General features: G+C 33.1%; 1 protein-coding gene across 1 annotated transcript in view; it reads right to left on the bottom strand.

Annotated features, from left to right (window-relative positions):
- The window catches only part of SI (sucrase-isomaltase), a 98,574-nt gene that overhangs the window by 58,704 nt on the left and 25,356 nt on the right, over positions 1-14,514 (bottom strand). Inside the window, exons 15-21 of the mRNA XM_042955265.1 lie at positions 12,907-12,991; positions 12,044-12,161; positions 10,530-10,701; positions 6,568-6,684; positions 4,415-4,569; positions 3,468-3,552; positions 2,333-2,389 (exon numbers count right to left, since the gene is read on the bottom strand). Coding sequence (XP_042811199.1) covers positions 2,333-2,389; positions 3,468-3,552; positions 4,415-4,569; positions 6,568-6,684; positions 10,530-10,701; positions 12,044-12,161; positions 12,907-12,991 — 789 coding nt within the window. The remainder of the gene's footprint in view (positions 1-2,332; positions 2,390-3,467; positions 3,553-4,414; positions 4,570-6,567; positions 6,685-10,529; positions 10,702-12,043; positions 12,162-12,906; positions 12,992-14,514) is intronic.

Below are 14,514 nucleotides of genomic sequence, written 5' to 3'. Positions count from 1 at the left end.
CCCCTGAGATCAGGAACACAACAGGGATGTCCACTCTCACCGCTGTTGTTTAACATACTGTTGGAAGTTCTAGCATCAGCAATCAGACAACAAAAGAAAATCAAAGGCATCGAAATTGGCAAAGATGAAGTCAAGCTTTCGCTTTTTGCAGATGACATGATATTATACATGGAAAACCCGACAGACTCCACCAAAAGTCTTCTAGAACTGATACATGAATTCAGCAAAGTCGCAGGATACAAAATCAATGTACAGAAATCAGTTGCATTCTACACACTAATAATGAAGCAACAGAAAGACAAAGAAACTGATCCCATTCGCAAATGCACCAAGAAACATCAAATACCTAGGAATGAACCTAACCAAAGATGTAAAAGATCTGTATACTGAAAACTATAGAAAGCTTATGAAGGAAATTGAAGAAGATACAAAGAAATGGAAAAACATTCCATGCTTATAGATTGGAAGAATAAATACTGTGAAAATGTCAATACTACCAAAAGCTATCTACACATTCAATGCAATCCCAATCAAAATTGCACCAGCATTCCTCTTGAAGCTAGAAAAAGCAATCCTAAAATTTGTATGGAACCACAAAAGACCCTGAATAGCCAAAGTAATTTTGAAGAAGAAGACCAAAACAGGAGGCATCACAATCCCAGACTTTAGGCTCTACCACAAAGCTGTAATCATCAAGATAGCATGGTATTGGCACAAAAACAGACACACAGACCAGTGGAATAGAATAGAGACTCCAGAATTGGACCCACAAAAGTATGGCCAACTAATATTTGACAAAGCAGGAAAGAATATCCAATAGAAAAAAGACAGTCTCTTTAACAAATGGTGCTGGGAGACATGCAACATGCAAAAGAATGACACTAGACCACTTTCTTACACCATTCACCAAAATAAACTCAAAATGGATAAAGGACCTGAATGTGAGACAGGAAACCGTCAAAACCCTAGAGGAGAAAACCTCTCTGACCTCAGCCGCAGCAATTTCTTACTTGACGCATCTCCAAAGGCAAGGGAATTAAAAGCAAAGATGAACTATTGGGACCTCATGAAGATAAAAAGCTTCTGAACTGCAAAGGAAACAATCAACAAAACTAAAAGGCAACCGACGGAATGGGAAAAGATATTTGCAAATGACATATCGGACAAAGGGCTAGTATCCAAAATCTGTAAAGAACTCACCAAACTCCACACATGAAAAACAAATAACGCATTGAAGAAATGGGCAGAAAACGTGAGTAGACACTTCTCTAAAGAAGACATCCAGATGGCCAATAGGCACATGAAAAGATGCTCAATGTCACTCCTCATCAGGGACATACAAATCAAAACCACACTGAGATACCACCTCATGCCAGTCAGAGTGGCTAAAATGAACAAAGCAGGAGACCATAGATGCTGGCGAGGATGTGGAGAAACGAGAACCCTTCTTGCACTGTTGGGAATGCAAACTGTTGCAGCCACTCTGGAAAACAGTGTGGAGGTTCCTTAAAAAATTAAAAATAGATCTATCTTATGACCCAGCAATAGCACTGCTTAGGAATTTACTCAAGGGATACAGGAGTGCTGATGGATCGGGGCACTTGTACCCTAATGTTTATAGCAGCACTTTCTACAATAGCCGAATTATGGAAAGAGCCTAAATGTCCATCAACTGATGAATGGATAAAGAAATTGTGGTTTATATGCACAATGGAATACTACTTGGCAATGAGAAAGAATGAAATATGGCCTTTTGTAGCAACGTGGATGGAACTGGAGAGTGCTATGCTAAGTGAAATAAGTCATACAGAGAAAGACAGATACCGTATGTTTTCACTCTTATGTGGATCCTGAGAAACTTAACAGAAGACCATGGGGGAGGGGAAGGGAAAAAAAAGTTAGAGAAGGAGAGAGCCAAACCATAAAAGACTCTTAAAAACTGAGAATAAACTGAAGGTTGATGGGGGGTGGGAGGGTGGGGAGGGTGGGTGATGGCCATTGAGGAGGGCACCTGTTGGGATGAGCCCTGGGTGTTGTATGGAAACCAATTTGACAATAAATTCCATATTTAAAAAATAAAATAAAAATAAATAAGATTTTATACTAAAGAATATAACTTTATATTAGTCACATGCAACAAACATATACTTGCCCATGTGCAACAAAACATGTATACCGGCACAAATAGTACCATTATCCAAAATTATTCATTTTTTATAAGAATCACACAAATGCTGACAACAGATAGGCTATATGTTTGGAATTAAGTTTCCACATCAGATGTTTCGCAGTATAATTCTTGTGAGTCTATTATTATATTAAAGTTACTTACAGTTTCATAATCATACCAAGTAGCATTAGGGATATATGCACTCACTGTATCTGCTCCCTAAAATAAAACAAGATAATTTATATGTTTTTCATTTGTTTACTTTTATCAGAAAAGTATTATACCAAATATTTATATTTTTTTCATTTGTTTACTTTAATTTGTTTACTTTTATCAGAAAAGTATTATACCAAATATTAAGTTGGGTTTTATTTTTTTTTATTTAAAAAAAAATTTTTTAAGGTGTATTTATTATTGAAAGGCAGACATAGGTTGAGCAGGGGCGGGGTAGAGAGAGGGAGAGACACAGAATCAGACATAGGCCTCAGGCTCTGAGCTGTCAGCACAGAGGCGGTGCTCAAAGTCACAAACTGCGAAATCATGACATGGGCTGAAGTCGGTCGCTTAACCGACTGAGCTACCCAGGTGCCCCTAAGTTGGGTTTTAATAGTCAAGAAAAAAACCTCCTTTGTATTGTTACATTCCCATATTTGTTATAAATAATAATCAACAGACTCTTTTATTAGTTTCATATAATATAATAATTTAAAACACACCAAAAGCAAAGTTGAAATTTATTTAAGTAGCAATTGAAAAAATCAATGCATACTTGCATTTGTACTGTCATAATCTCCATGGTAATTGCAAATGTGTACACATTAATTTTTGTATATTTCCATGGGCATATAGACTTTTAAATGATAGATAAAACCAAATATCTCACTCCACTACATTTTCAATATGGTCATATGATCAGCTGACTTTCAAGAACCTCTTTATCTAAAAGTTAGCAAAATTTCAACGTCTATGTATAGTTAAATGAGAGTTCATTGTTATTGCTATGGATTTGATTTTGATTCCATAAAGTTGTCTTCTTAAGAAGAATACTAATTTTATATAATTTTATTTCCACAGTTACACATTATATATTTGAAAAGCATAAATCTACTTATCATTTTTATTATTTTTAGCATTTCTTCTACATTTTAGAATTCAATTCAACATTTATCAGGTTGAATCAGTCTACTGAGTAACATTTATTACCAAGTTGTGTTTTTTGTTTTTTATAATTTAGTGTGGATTTGGTTATAAAGTTTTCCTTTAAAAGCAATAAATGTATTAGAGTTGTAAAACTTACCTCTTTCAAGACTGGAGTAATAAGTAATGAGGGGCCCCATAAGAATTGAGTGTCCTCAGTCCAGGTATTCATATCCTCATAAAACCTAAGAATAATGACAATTTGCTACATAATGCCATATTTACAATATAAAGGTAAAAAAATAGGTTTATCCATATTCCTTCTTGGGTTTATCATTTCAGTCTTTTCCCGGGAATTATTATTAGCTTTAATTTTTACTTGTTTGACCTGTCATTTTGAATCTATGGTTCTTATATCCTTATGGTTCATCTGACACTCAAGAAGGAAGGAAGGAAGGAAGGAAGGAAGGGAGAGGGGGAAGAAAGGAGGGAAGGTGGGAGGAAATTAGTTCATCTGGGCTCAAAAAAATCTATCATACATGATAAGGTTATCTGTTATCTGTAATAAACAACTATTCTGTTTAATTCATTTTCCCCTCTAAGATAGGTTTGTAAAGTACCAGAAATCTTTCATACACGACTTTCTTCCTTTAAAATTTTTCGTTAAAAAATTCGTGTTTTGATATGGATTCGAAAGTCATTTCTTGAGGAAAGGTCCTGCTTTGCTCAAAATATACAAAGGCAAACACAATTCATTGCTCTGTGACTATACTGTACTCTTGATCTATATACTCAGATGATTTTGACAATACATAATAAGTTTTCAATAACTGCATATTTAATACTGCTAATATAATTTACCCAATATATTTTCTATATATTTTTTCTTTTAAGATCTATTTAATTCCCACATTTCTAACTTAATCTTGTCCAATTAATTAAATTAACCATATTTATTTACTAATGTTATTCCACAGTTCATCAAATGATTTATATGAATATAAAAAAAGCAGAAATCCATTTGACATCTTGATTAATCTCCATTAATTTTTCAATATATGTCTCATATAATTTGAAAAAATTAAAATTCTTGAACGTAGTACTCACTCATGAAGAACTGGCCGTGCTACTGTTTCTCCAAACTTATGGGCTTTGTAAAACAGAGTATATAGGAAAGGTAATAAGGTATAGCGAATATTCAAATAGTGCCTTGATGAATTAACCAAAAGAGAATTCTGTCCAAAAAATGCTGGATCCTGATGCTATGGAATAAAAAGGAAATTGACATTAAAAACGCTAAAATGTGAATGAAAATTAAAGAGAAGCATTTAAGCTATTTTTGAAATGCAAATTATATACATTTTAGTTTGTGTATGAAAATTTGAAATTGTTCCTCTTTCATCATCAAAGTATATAAGTATTTTTAGTTTTTATATTTTTATTTGGATATGTTTTAATTAAACTTTATTTTAAACTGGGCATTTTTCATTTTTATATATTAGAGATGAAAAAATATTTTAACGAAGAATTTTCACCTATATTATTTGTGGTAGACTGCATTATTGGCTCCAATTTTCATGCTTCCTGTACCTCCAACCTTTGCTGTATAACTCTGAAATCCCTACCAATAAAATGGAGTGTATTTCCCATCAAGTGCACTTGACTTTGTGCTCAGCTAAGTGACATACTTTGGCCAATGGAGTTTTAGTAACATGCGACCCATTCATGTAAAGGCTTGAAATGTGCTTGCCTGAGGACTTACTGCCTTGTGCCTTGTCCTTGCCATTAGGAAAAAAAGCCCAGGTAGTCTACTGGCCCAGAGATACAGGGAACAGAGCAGCTTGGCCGGCTCTTGTAGCTGAAGGACAGCTTGTAACCTGAAGGACAGCTTTCCTGCTAAGCCCACGCTGGATCAGTGGACTCTCTTAGTCTAGGTGCAGTGATATGAGCAAACCTGCTTAGATCTCCTGTTATGGGTAGCAAAATTATACTGAGGGCACCAGCTGCTGCCTCCCTTGATTCACCATCATGTTTACTCTGAAGACATTTCCCTTCGGCTGCTCCCAGCTAATCAATGATCATGGTGGGAGTACTATTCAGGCCCATTCATAGAAAACACAGGACATTTCCAAGGTCATCTTTGCATTGAGGACTCACCACTGGTCTGAGTGGAAACTTCCTTAGAATTGGGCTGCAGTGTGTGACTCTCTTTAAAAACCCGCTTTCCTTGCCTTCATCTTCACCAGATTCAGACCCCAATTGTGATGTGAAGGCTCTCTCTATTTTCTCCTCTCCCTCCCCTTTATCCTTCACAAGTTTTTCACTAATAAATCTCTATCATGTCTGTCTCAGCAACTGCTTTTTGGGGTCAGAAATTAACACAGTGTAATATAATTCATATCAGTATTCCCCATGAGCACAAATTTCTTGAAAGCATGTCTCAGTAGATTAGGTAATGACTAATCTCCAATTTATACCTCTTACTTTTGTTCTGTCATACCTTCCTCCAGGCTGAGCTCTGAGTGGTTGTCCCTCTTCCCAAACAGAATTAAGGCCCTATGTGTAACTAGTGTGTAAACAATGAATCATTTCTTAACATGCACTTAATTGACTTAATGGTCTCACCTAATTTTCCCAGTTTCTCTGAGAAATATGTTTCTGAAAGCCCAGAGCATGCTGAATTCACAGGGCTGGTACTTCAGTATGTCCTTATATATCAACTCCCACCAGTTCAGATACATACGGTAAGTGTTAGTTTTATTTTTTCCCAAGCTGTCATTCCAGTTTTACTTATTATGGAAAGACTCTGGACTCAAACTACTTTTACAGTGTCTTGAACTTTTTGTGTTTCTTTAATGAAACAAAAACTGTAAATCCTTAATATTACCTTGTATTTTTTATGAAAGAAAAATTACCTGGAATTTACATTGTTGGAATCCAAGAATCTAGACTCAAAACCCTTTGGCTTTAATTTTAAGTATTAAGTTATTTTAAGTTAAAGTGATCTAATTTCCTTGTATATGCTTTATGCTTAAATAAGATATTTATGTTGTGACCCCATTACATTTCACGATTCCTTTATTTGACCATTTTTTAAATACACAAAATATTTATAGGCCTTGAGAAGGGAACTTCTAACTCCTCTTTAAAAATTATGCTACAAACTTTCAGCCCCTTTCTTCTACAGATATAAATTTAAGTACATTGCTAAAACTAGAATAAGGTTTTATTTCAAAACATGGAGAAGAAAAGGAATTTACCTCATATATATCACCATTATGGTTCCTGGAAAATGGATAAAAGGCCCCAAGTTGCATCCACCTCCTGCAAAGCTCTTCTGTGGTATTAACCACAAATCCACAGATGTCCGCTCCAACCTAAATAGCAAATATATCTATCATTCATAGTGTAAAGAGTCTCAAATTTGCCTAGGGCATCACATTTTATGCCTCAACAGATTAACCTGCATTACTTACAATCTTTATTTTACTGTCTTCATATATTCTTCCTTAACTTAGTTTTTTATTTTCCATTTTTGCTATTTATTTGCCTCTAATTGCATCATTTTACACTTTTTTTCACTGTCTCTTTATTTAGTCTCATGTATTTATTTTCTCCTTTGATCTAATCATTGTTAATGTATAGTGTGAATTTATATTATTAAAATGTGTTGTTTCTTAATCCAAAACTCCCCTCCCATGATCTGATTTTTTCCATTTATAATATATTACTGTAATAGTAAAATAGTAAAAAAAATGGTGTCTAACATGTAGCCATTAAAATTTCATTTCTCTTCCTTTAAGGACCCTCCAGGAAAACTCTTATCCTTAATTTAGTATGTTTACATTTATTTAAATGTTTACAGCCATTTCTTTATTTTTCTAAATAGTATGTAAATATCCATAAACAAAATATAGTATTTTTTGCATGTTTATTAACTTTATATAAATGGCAGACTGTACGAATGACATTGCATTTCATTTTTTTCTCAAGGTACTATTGTTGTGAGATTCACTTACGTTAATGTGGTTCTAGTTTTCTATCATATGGGATCTCATGACTATGAAAAATGTTCCTATCAAACTTATTTGTGGCTTTTTTGTGAGTAATATTCTATGGAAATATATGTATATATATACATATATACACACACACACACACACACACACATATATTTACCTTTACTGTATGGTATTATATATACGTTTATATATACAAATATTTTCAAGATTATTTCTCTGGTTTATTGGAAATGCACATTGTTTAATCAAAACCGGCTGTAACCATTAGTAAGCACAGTCACAGTACATGAAAATTTCCTTTGTTCCATTTCTTGTCAATTCCTGTTATATTTCGACTTTTAATTTTTGCCACCTATATATATGATATGTATACCTCACTAAAATTTTAACTTGTATTTCTCTGATTACTATGGAAGTTGGGAACTTTTTCATATTCTTACTGAGTCCATATTGGTTTCTCTTCCTACAGAATTACCTGTTTACAACCTTTGCTAATTTTTCCATTGTTTTACCTTCTACAAATTACAGTAGGTAGTTTAAATTGAGTATTAGTCATTTATTGACTATATGAATTGAACATGTCATTTTAACTTTTTAAAAAAATTTTTTTTTAACGTTTATTTATTTTTGGGACAGAGAGAGACAGAGCATGAACGGGGGAGGGGCAGAGAGAGAGGGAGACACAGAATCGGAAACAGGCTCCAGGTTCTGAGCCATCAGCCCAGAGCCCGACGTGGGGCTCGAACTCACGGACCGCGAGATCGTGACCTGAGCTGAAGTCAGACGCTTAACCCACTGAGCCACCCAGGCGCCCCCATTTTAACTTTTAAAATAGTCTTTTAATGAACAAAAGTTTTTATTTTGTTACAGTAAAATTTATATTTCTTTATTATTTGTGCCTTCTGTGATTTGTTTAGGAAATTATACCTCTAACCCAACATCACAGTTACTCATATGTTTTTCTAATATGTTTAAAGTTTACTTTTCTTTTTAAAAAATTTTTTTTTAACATTTATTTATTTTTGAGACAGAGAGAGACAGAGCATGAATGGGGGAGGGTCAGAGAGAGAGGGAGGCACAGAATTGGAAGCAGGTTCCAGGCTCTGAGCCATCAGCCCAGAGCCCGACGCGGGGCTCAAACTCACGAACCGCGAGATCGTGACCTGAGCTGGTCGGACGCTTAACCGACTGAGCCACCCAGGCGCCTCTAAAGCTTACTTTTCATACATAGCTCTTTAATCTATCTGGGATTGATTTTTGTGTGAAGTGTAAGTCATGGACCCATTTTATTTTATTATGAATAAATGATACTTCACATATGAATATTTGATACTTTCCTCACTGATTTATAGTGATAGTGCAATCAGTTAATGCATTTCATTAATGCATGAGCCTATTCCATATTATGCCATATTATTCTCTTTGAATATACAGAGTCAAGAATTGTGCTATATTACTGTTTTATTGGATAGGGTGAATCCTTGTGCTCTTTTCTACTTCTTTACATTGTATTGTCTCCCACATGAAGTTTAAAGAATCTTTTATATTCCCCAAACTCACTTTATAGTTTAAATTGGAATATCACTAATGTTGGATAATAGTTTGGGGAGAATGTATATTTCTAATATATTAAGCTTTATTATCTATGAACATGGCATGTATTTAATTTAGCTACTTAAAATTTTCTCAAAACTATCCTACATTTACTTTTAATATTTACTCCTGGTAACTGTGTATTAATTACTTGCTATAATAAATTAACACTTTATCTTAAAATACATTGTAACATTGCTTATTTCTTTCAACCTTTTTTAGACAAAATTTGCCAAAAATCTATTTTATTCAAATTTCCAAAGTCATCTTTGTAATTTCATATTATTAATTTTTCTCTAGAAACTTTGCTTCCCTGCATTAATGTCTTCTCTTATTTTCATTCCTTACTTCTTTCTTTAGGTTTATTCTACTTTGTTTTTTCCATTTTCTTAATTAATGCACTTTACTCATTAATATTCAGCCTTTCTTTGTTTTTAATCTAAGCAGTTAAGGCTGTAAGTTTTCCTCTAAAACAAATTTAGTTGACAACTTATAGTTTTGATATTAAGTATAATTGCTAGCACTCAGTTCTAAGGATTTATTCCCCCCCTCTTTTTCCATTCAGTTTGTTTTTTGACTAATGAATCATTTTAAAATGCGTTTTTTAATTTCCCAAGTCAAGACTCTTGAGTGTGTGTGTGTGTGTGTGTGTGTGTGCGTGCGCGCGCGCGCGCGCACGCACGTGTGTGATTTTTGTTGTTATTTGGTTGGGTTTTTTTTTAATATGAAATTTATTCTCAAATTGGTTTCCATACAACACCCAGTGCTCATCTCAACAGGTGCCCTCCTCAGTACCCATCACCCACCCACCCCTCCCTACCACCGCCCATCAACCCTCAGATTGTTGTCAGTTTTTAAGAGTCTCTTATGGTTTGGCTCCCTCCCTCTCTAACTTTTTTTTTTTTCCTTCCCCTCCCCCATGGTCTTCTCTTACGTTTCTCAGGTTTTCATTTTGTTTTGTGCATATGAAAGAAAGAAAAAATGAATCACTATAATTTCCTAACATATTTTACATTATTTTTTTATGTAGTGGCTCTCTTTAATGTTCAATTATCAACACTGCATACATTTTTTATTTGATATAAAGACTGATTAGATTCTATATATCCAGAGTTGCCTGGAACAGATTTTCTCTGCTTTTAAAATTTGAGACTTATCTCTGCCTTTATTTTTTATCTCTTATTTTTTTCTTTTAAATACAGGAAACAGCTTTATTGGTTTTTATCTTAAACTGACAATCTAGTATTGAAAGATATTTAGACTTCTGACATTTGTCTTTATTACCACTATATTTGGATTTTTCCCTACCATCTTATCTGGGGCTTTATTTACTTTATAAAAGCTTTTCCTTTGCTTTGTTTATATTGATATTTGCTTCATGTATTATTTTGAGTTCCTTGGATTTTATTTATTCCCATTTCTCATTCTAATGGCTAGAATGTTATAGATACCACCTATATTCTTTTCTTTCATAAATTCCCTAAGAATAAAGATTGGATTTTTCTGTAACATACATTTAATCATTTTATTGAAGATTATTAAGATCACATTACAAAATTAAAAGTCATGCACAGCTAATATAAATGACACTGTATGAAATTGCTTACCAATGGCATTCCAAATAAATTGAACTCTAGCATTCCTGTGATAGACCATTCCATTTGCTCCCATGAAGCAGTGTTGTCCCCTAGCCAGTGTGCAGCATAGCTTCCAGACCCAGCAAAAGTTGACCGGGTGAGAATGAAGCTTCTCTTATTAGGGAAAACTTTCTCTATGGCTCTAAAAGTAAAAGCAAATGAATAAATCAGATTTATTTTTAAATAACTTTTTATCGACCTTTCGTACAAATTTTGTATTTATCTACCAATGTTTACTTAAAAACATTCCAATCAGGGAAAGGAAATCAGACTTTGATTTCCTTTACGAAATTAAATAAACATACTTTTTGTACCCACTCAACACTTGTTTTTAAAATATATGGTTTAAACTCACTGAAATCCTTTTTTAACTTGAAATGTAGTAATCTGAACTTGAACTGTCTACTAAGTTTTGAGATGCAATGATGCTAATGATATATTAATGTCTGTATTTTCAAATATTAGCACGCAATGTTGGGATGAAAGTTACATATTTGAGAGGCATTTTATTTTGTTTGTATCTAAAAGTTTACTATCCACAACTACTAGCATTATTTATCTCACGTCTATTTGGTACCTGAGTATTACTGATAATTTTTTCTATAAATAGGAAATATTCAGGAAAGATACAAAGTTTGATTTAGTATATAAACTTATCCAGACTACCTTAGTAAAAAGATATAATGGTATTCTCAGGTGGTTTTTCTATATTAATATCTTTATAACACTGAACTATAGTGTTGCTATTTCCTTCTAGAATTTATTTATTTATACACTTCAATATATAAATGCTCTACTGAGTTTAAAAAGTGAAGTAACCAAACTCTATGAAGATAATGTATAAGAGTTGAGATACCATGGTATGTTTTGGGACTAGACAAATGTAGGTGTGTCTTTAAATTTAATCATATTTATTTAATTCTGAAAAAGATTAAAAAATTATTGAGGTCAGGATCTGGGTTTTATTGACTATTGCATTGTAGGTTCTTATATAATACTTGAGAAAGAATAGGCAATCAGGGTAAGATTATCCCCTTCTTTGTTTTGTAACTTGTTATTTTTTTGCATCCAAGTACACACAGCATTAGAAAGTTACTTTGTGAGATACTAGATAGAAAACTACATTTTAATTGAAACCCTTGATTTTAAAAAGACCTACTCTAGAAGCACCACTCTCTCAGGCCAATTGTGTAGAACATAATTGCTTAGAACATAATTATATTCAGAGATAGCAAAGTGAATCAAAATTTTGAAGCTTACTTTAAATCTATGAATTAAAAAAGGACCACAGTTAAATACATACACCACATAGTTCTTGATGAACTAAGTTCCAAATTCATGAAGATTAGTAGAAGTACTGACACCATGAAAATACTATCTTTCTTTGCCTTCTTACTCTTGCTCTTTTCCAACTATATTAGTGTATTACAACATATTTCTAGACAATAAGTATGAAAGAGGTTTCTGAATGAAACTGCACTTACTTCTCTGTGGCTATAGCCATGCTGTATCCATAGAGGCTGTGAACATCATACTGTTTCCCCCAGTACTGCACAGCATCCATGCAAATTGTTTTGGAATACATGAGTTTGTCAAGAATATCTTAGAAAAAATATATAAGAAATGTTTCTTAAGAGAGAGTTTCCATTTTAAGCTTCATAATCCTTAAGTACACATATATATACCTATTTGTATTATACGTCACACAAATATATATACCCTTTTAACGCTTTCTAGGTTAGTTTATTTAAATATAATTTAATTTTATATATGTACATCTGTTACACAATTACAAACCATCCAAATCCCTGCTTTTCAGGTTTTTTATTGTGCTTCAACTTACAGGCTTATGTGGTGTTGCAATAATTACTGTCATCTTCAGATGTACTTATTGCTGTCTATTCTCCCCTAAGAGAAAATCTTTCTTTGGTTGTATTTTTTACCCACTTTTAATGGTGAAAAACTTATTTTTTAGAATATGTGACATGTAACTATTCCCATTAGGTTCATTCTAAAAACTGCACAAATTACTGCATAAGGCTCATGGAAAGAAGTTGATCATTTAAATTATAATTTCAAACAAATTGTGTTTCTTTTCATTAATTATTTGATCATGGGCAGTTTATCAGTAATAAAGAGAAATCAATAATCTTTCCCAAAATTTAAAATCATTCTTCTTTTCTTAAGCATAAAAATTTTAGCCCAAAAGTAACACAAAAACAGACAAAACGCATTGATTTCAGGAACTCAAAATTTTATAAAGGTTTGTGATATAGAAATATATGCTAGAATTTACCAGGAAAATTATTCTTAGTTAATGGTAAGTAAATAACCAAATAAGATTTACCAGGAGTAAAAGGTGGATAATTCAGTTTATTGTCATTGCATCCTTTTTTTGAACCTTGAACAAAACTGGAAACTTCATTCATGTCCTAAATGGATATAAAATGAAGAACAGCAGATTTTAAGTGATAACAGAGGTATCTTGTATGGGATTCAGGGATTGTATATAACAAAAATGTATTTAACTTACCTAGTTTTAATTATACCTATAAAATATTAATAACATTATAAGTATTAAGCAACTGTCTTTTCCAAGTAGTTGTATCAATTTTCTCAAGGTGAGTCCACCATTGTGCCACACTTCTGGCACATTCATTTATGCACCATCGTGTGCTCATCTTACCTGACATTTATCTAGTTTCTGTGATGTGCACTGCCAGCCGCGAGGCACAGCATGTTTTGTATAGCCCTTCATTCCTACACTCTCATGAGAGAGTGAAAGTGAAATAGGTAAATAGCATTTTAGCATTAAATGAAAATAGTTATGACCTTACTTAACCCCTTGAACAGTCTCAGGGAACCCTAGGGCAGCTGGACCACATTATAAGAACGAGTGACCTAAACATCTCTTGGAGGCAGAATTGTGGGGATGTGTTTATAGATTTTTTGCCGTGTAAATGTAAGCCGCGATAGTATCTTGCCACATACTAGTTTGTGACCATTACTTTAAAAAAATAAAGGCTTTGAACTAAAAAGATAATATATATAAAATTATATATCACACTACACATGCTCAAAAAATAATCTATTTCTTTTTCCTTCTCTGTTAATTGCATTGTAGGATTTCCACACATTTTTGAAGCTTATTTCCCACATGTCTATAATATGCAGTCTCTGCTCTCACAAAGACTTCATACTCGGTCAAGTCCCTTGTTAATATTGTTTTTCTTCAGAAGGAATAAATTTTCTTTATTACTCTTTTCTTCTTCCATACACATCATGCCCAGATGGAATCAATGTGAAACATTAAAGTTGCAAAATAAATTTTTCATCATTAAAAGGTAAATGTTTTCATTTCCCAAATATTTTCTCTTTAAAAAAGTTTTTAATATTTATTTTATTTCATGGTTTTTTTTTGAGAGAGAGAGAGACAGAGAGACAGAGCATGAGTGGGAGAGGGGCAGAGAGAGGGGGACACAGAATCTGAAGCAGGCTCCAGGCTCTGAGCTGTCAGCACAGAGCCTGATACGGGGCTTGAACTAACTAGTGGAACTGAGTCATGACATCATGAGCCTAGATGAAGTTGGACACATAATCGACCGAGCCACCCAGGCTCCAAATATTTTCTTAATAGCCACAAAGAAGAAAAATTATGTAGTTATTCTACAGTATTGGGGTTACTTTATTGAAATTACCTGGAATGTTATATTCAATTTGATTTTCCTATGTCTAGTAAAATTAATACAAAGAGATACTATAGTTGGGCCGCCAATAATTTTAGATGAACCTAAGCACTTTTTCTTCATGAATCCATGAACCAAATTAAATTTAAAAACAATTTCAACTGCTGACATTCATAATTGGGAATCAAGTTGCATTATTAAATTTTAACTTTTTCTAAACTATTTAGCATCTTATATGTATAATTATTCTTGAGAAAATACAAAGCAAA

The sequence above is a fragment of the Panthera leo genome, chromosome C2, assembly GCF_018350215.1.
Source record: "Panthera leo isolate Ple1 chromosome C2, P.leo_Ple1_pat1.1, whole genome shotgun sequence".
NCBI lineage: Eukaryota > Metazoa > Chordata > Mammalia > Carnivora > Felidae > Panthera > Panthera leo.
This window is presented reverse-complemented; position numbering and strand designations above follow the sequence as displayed.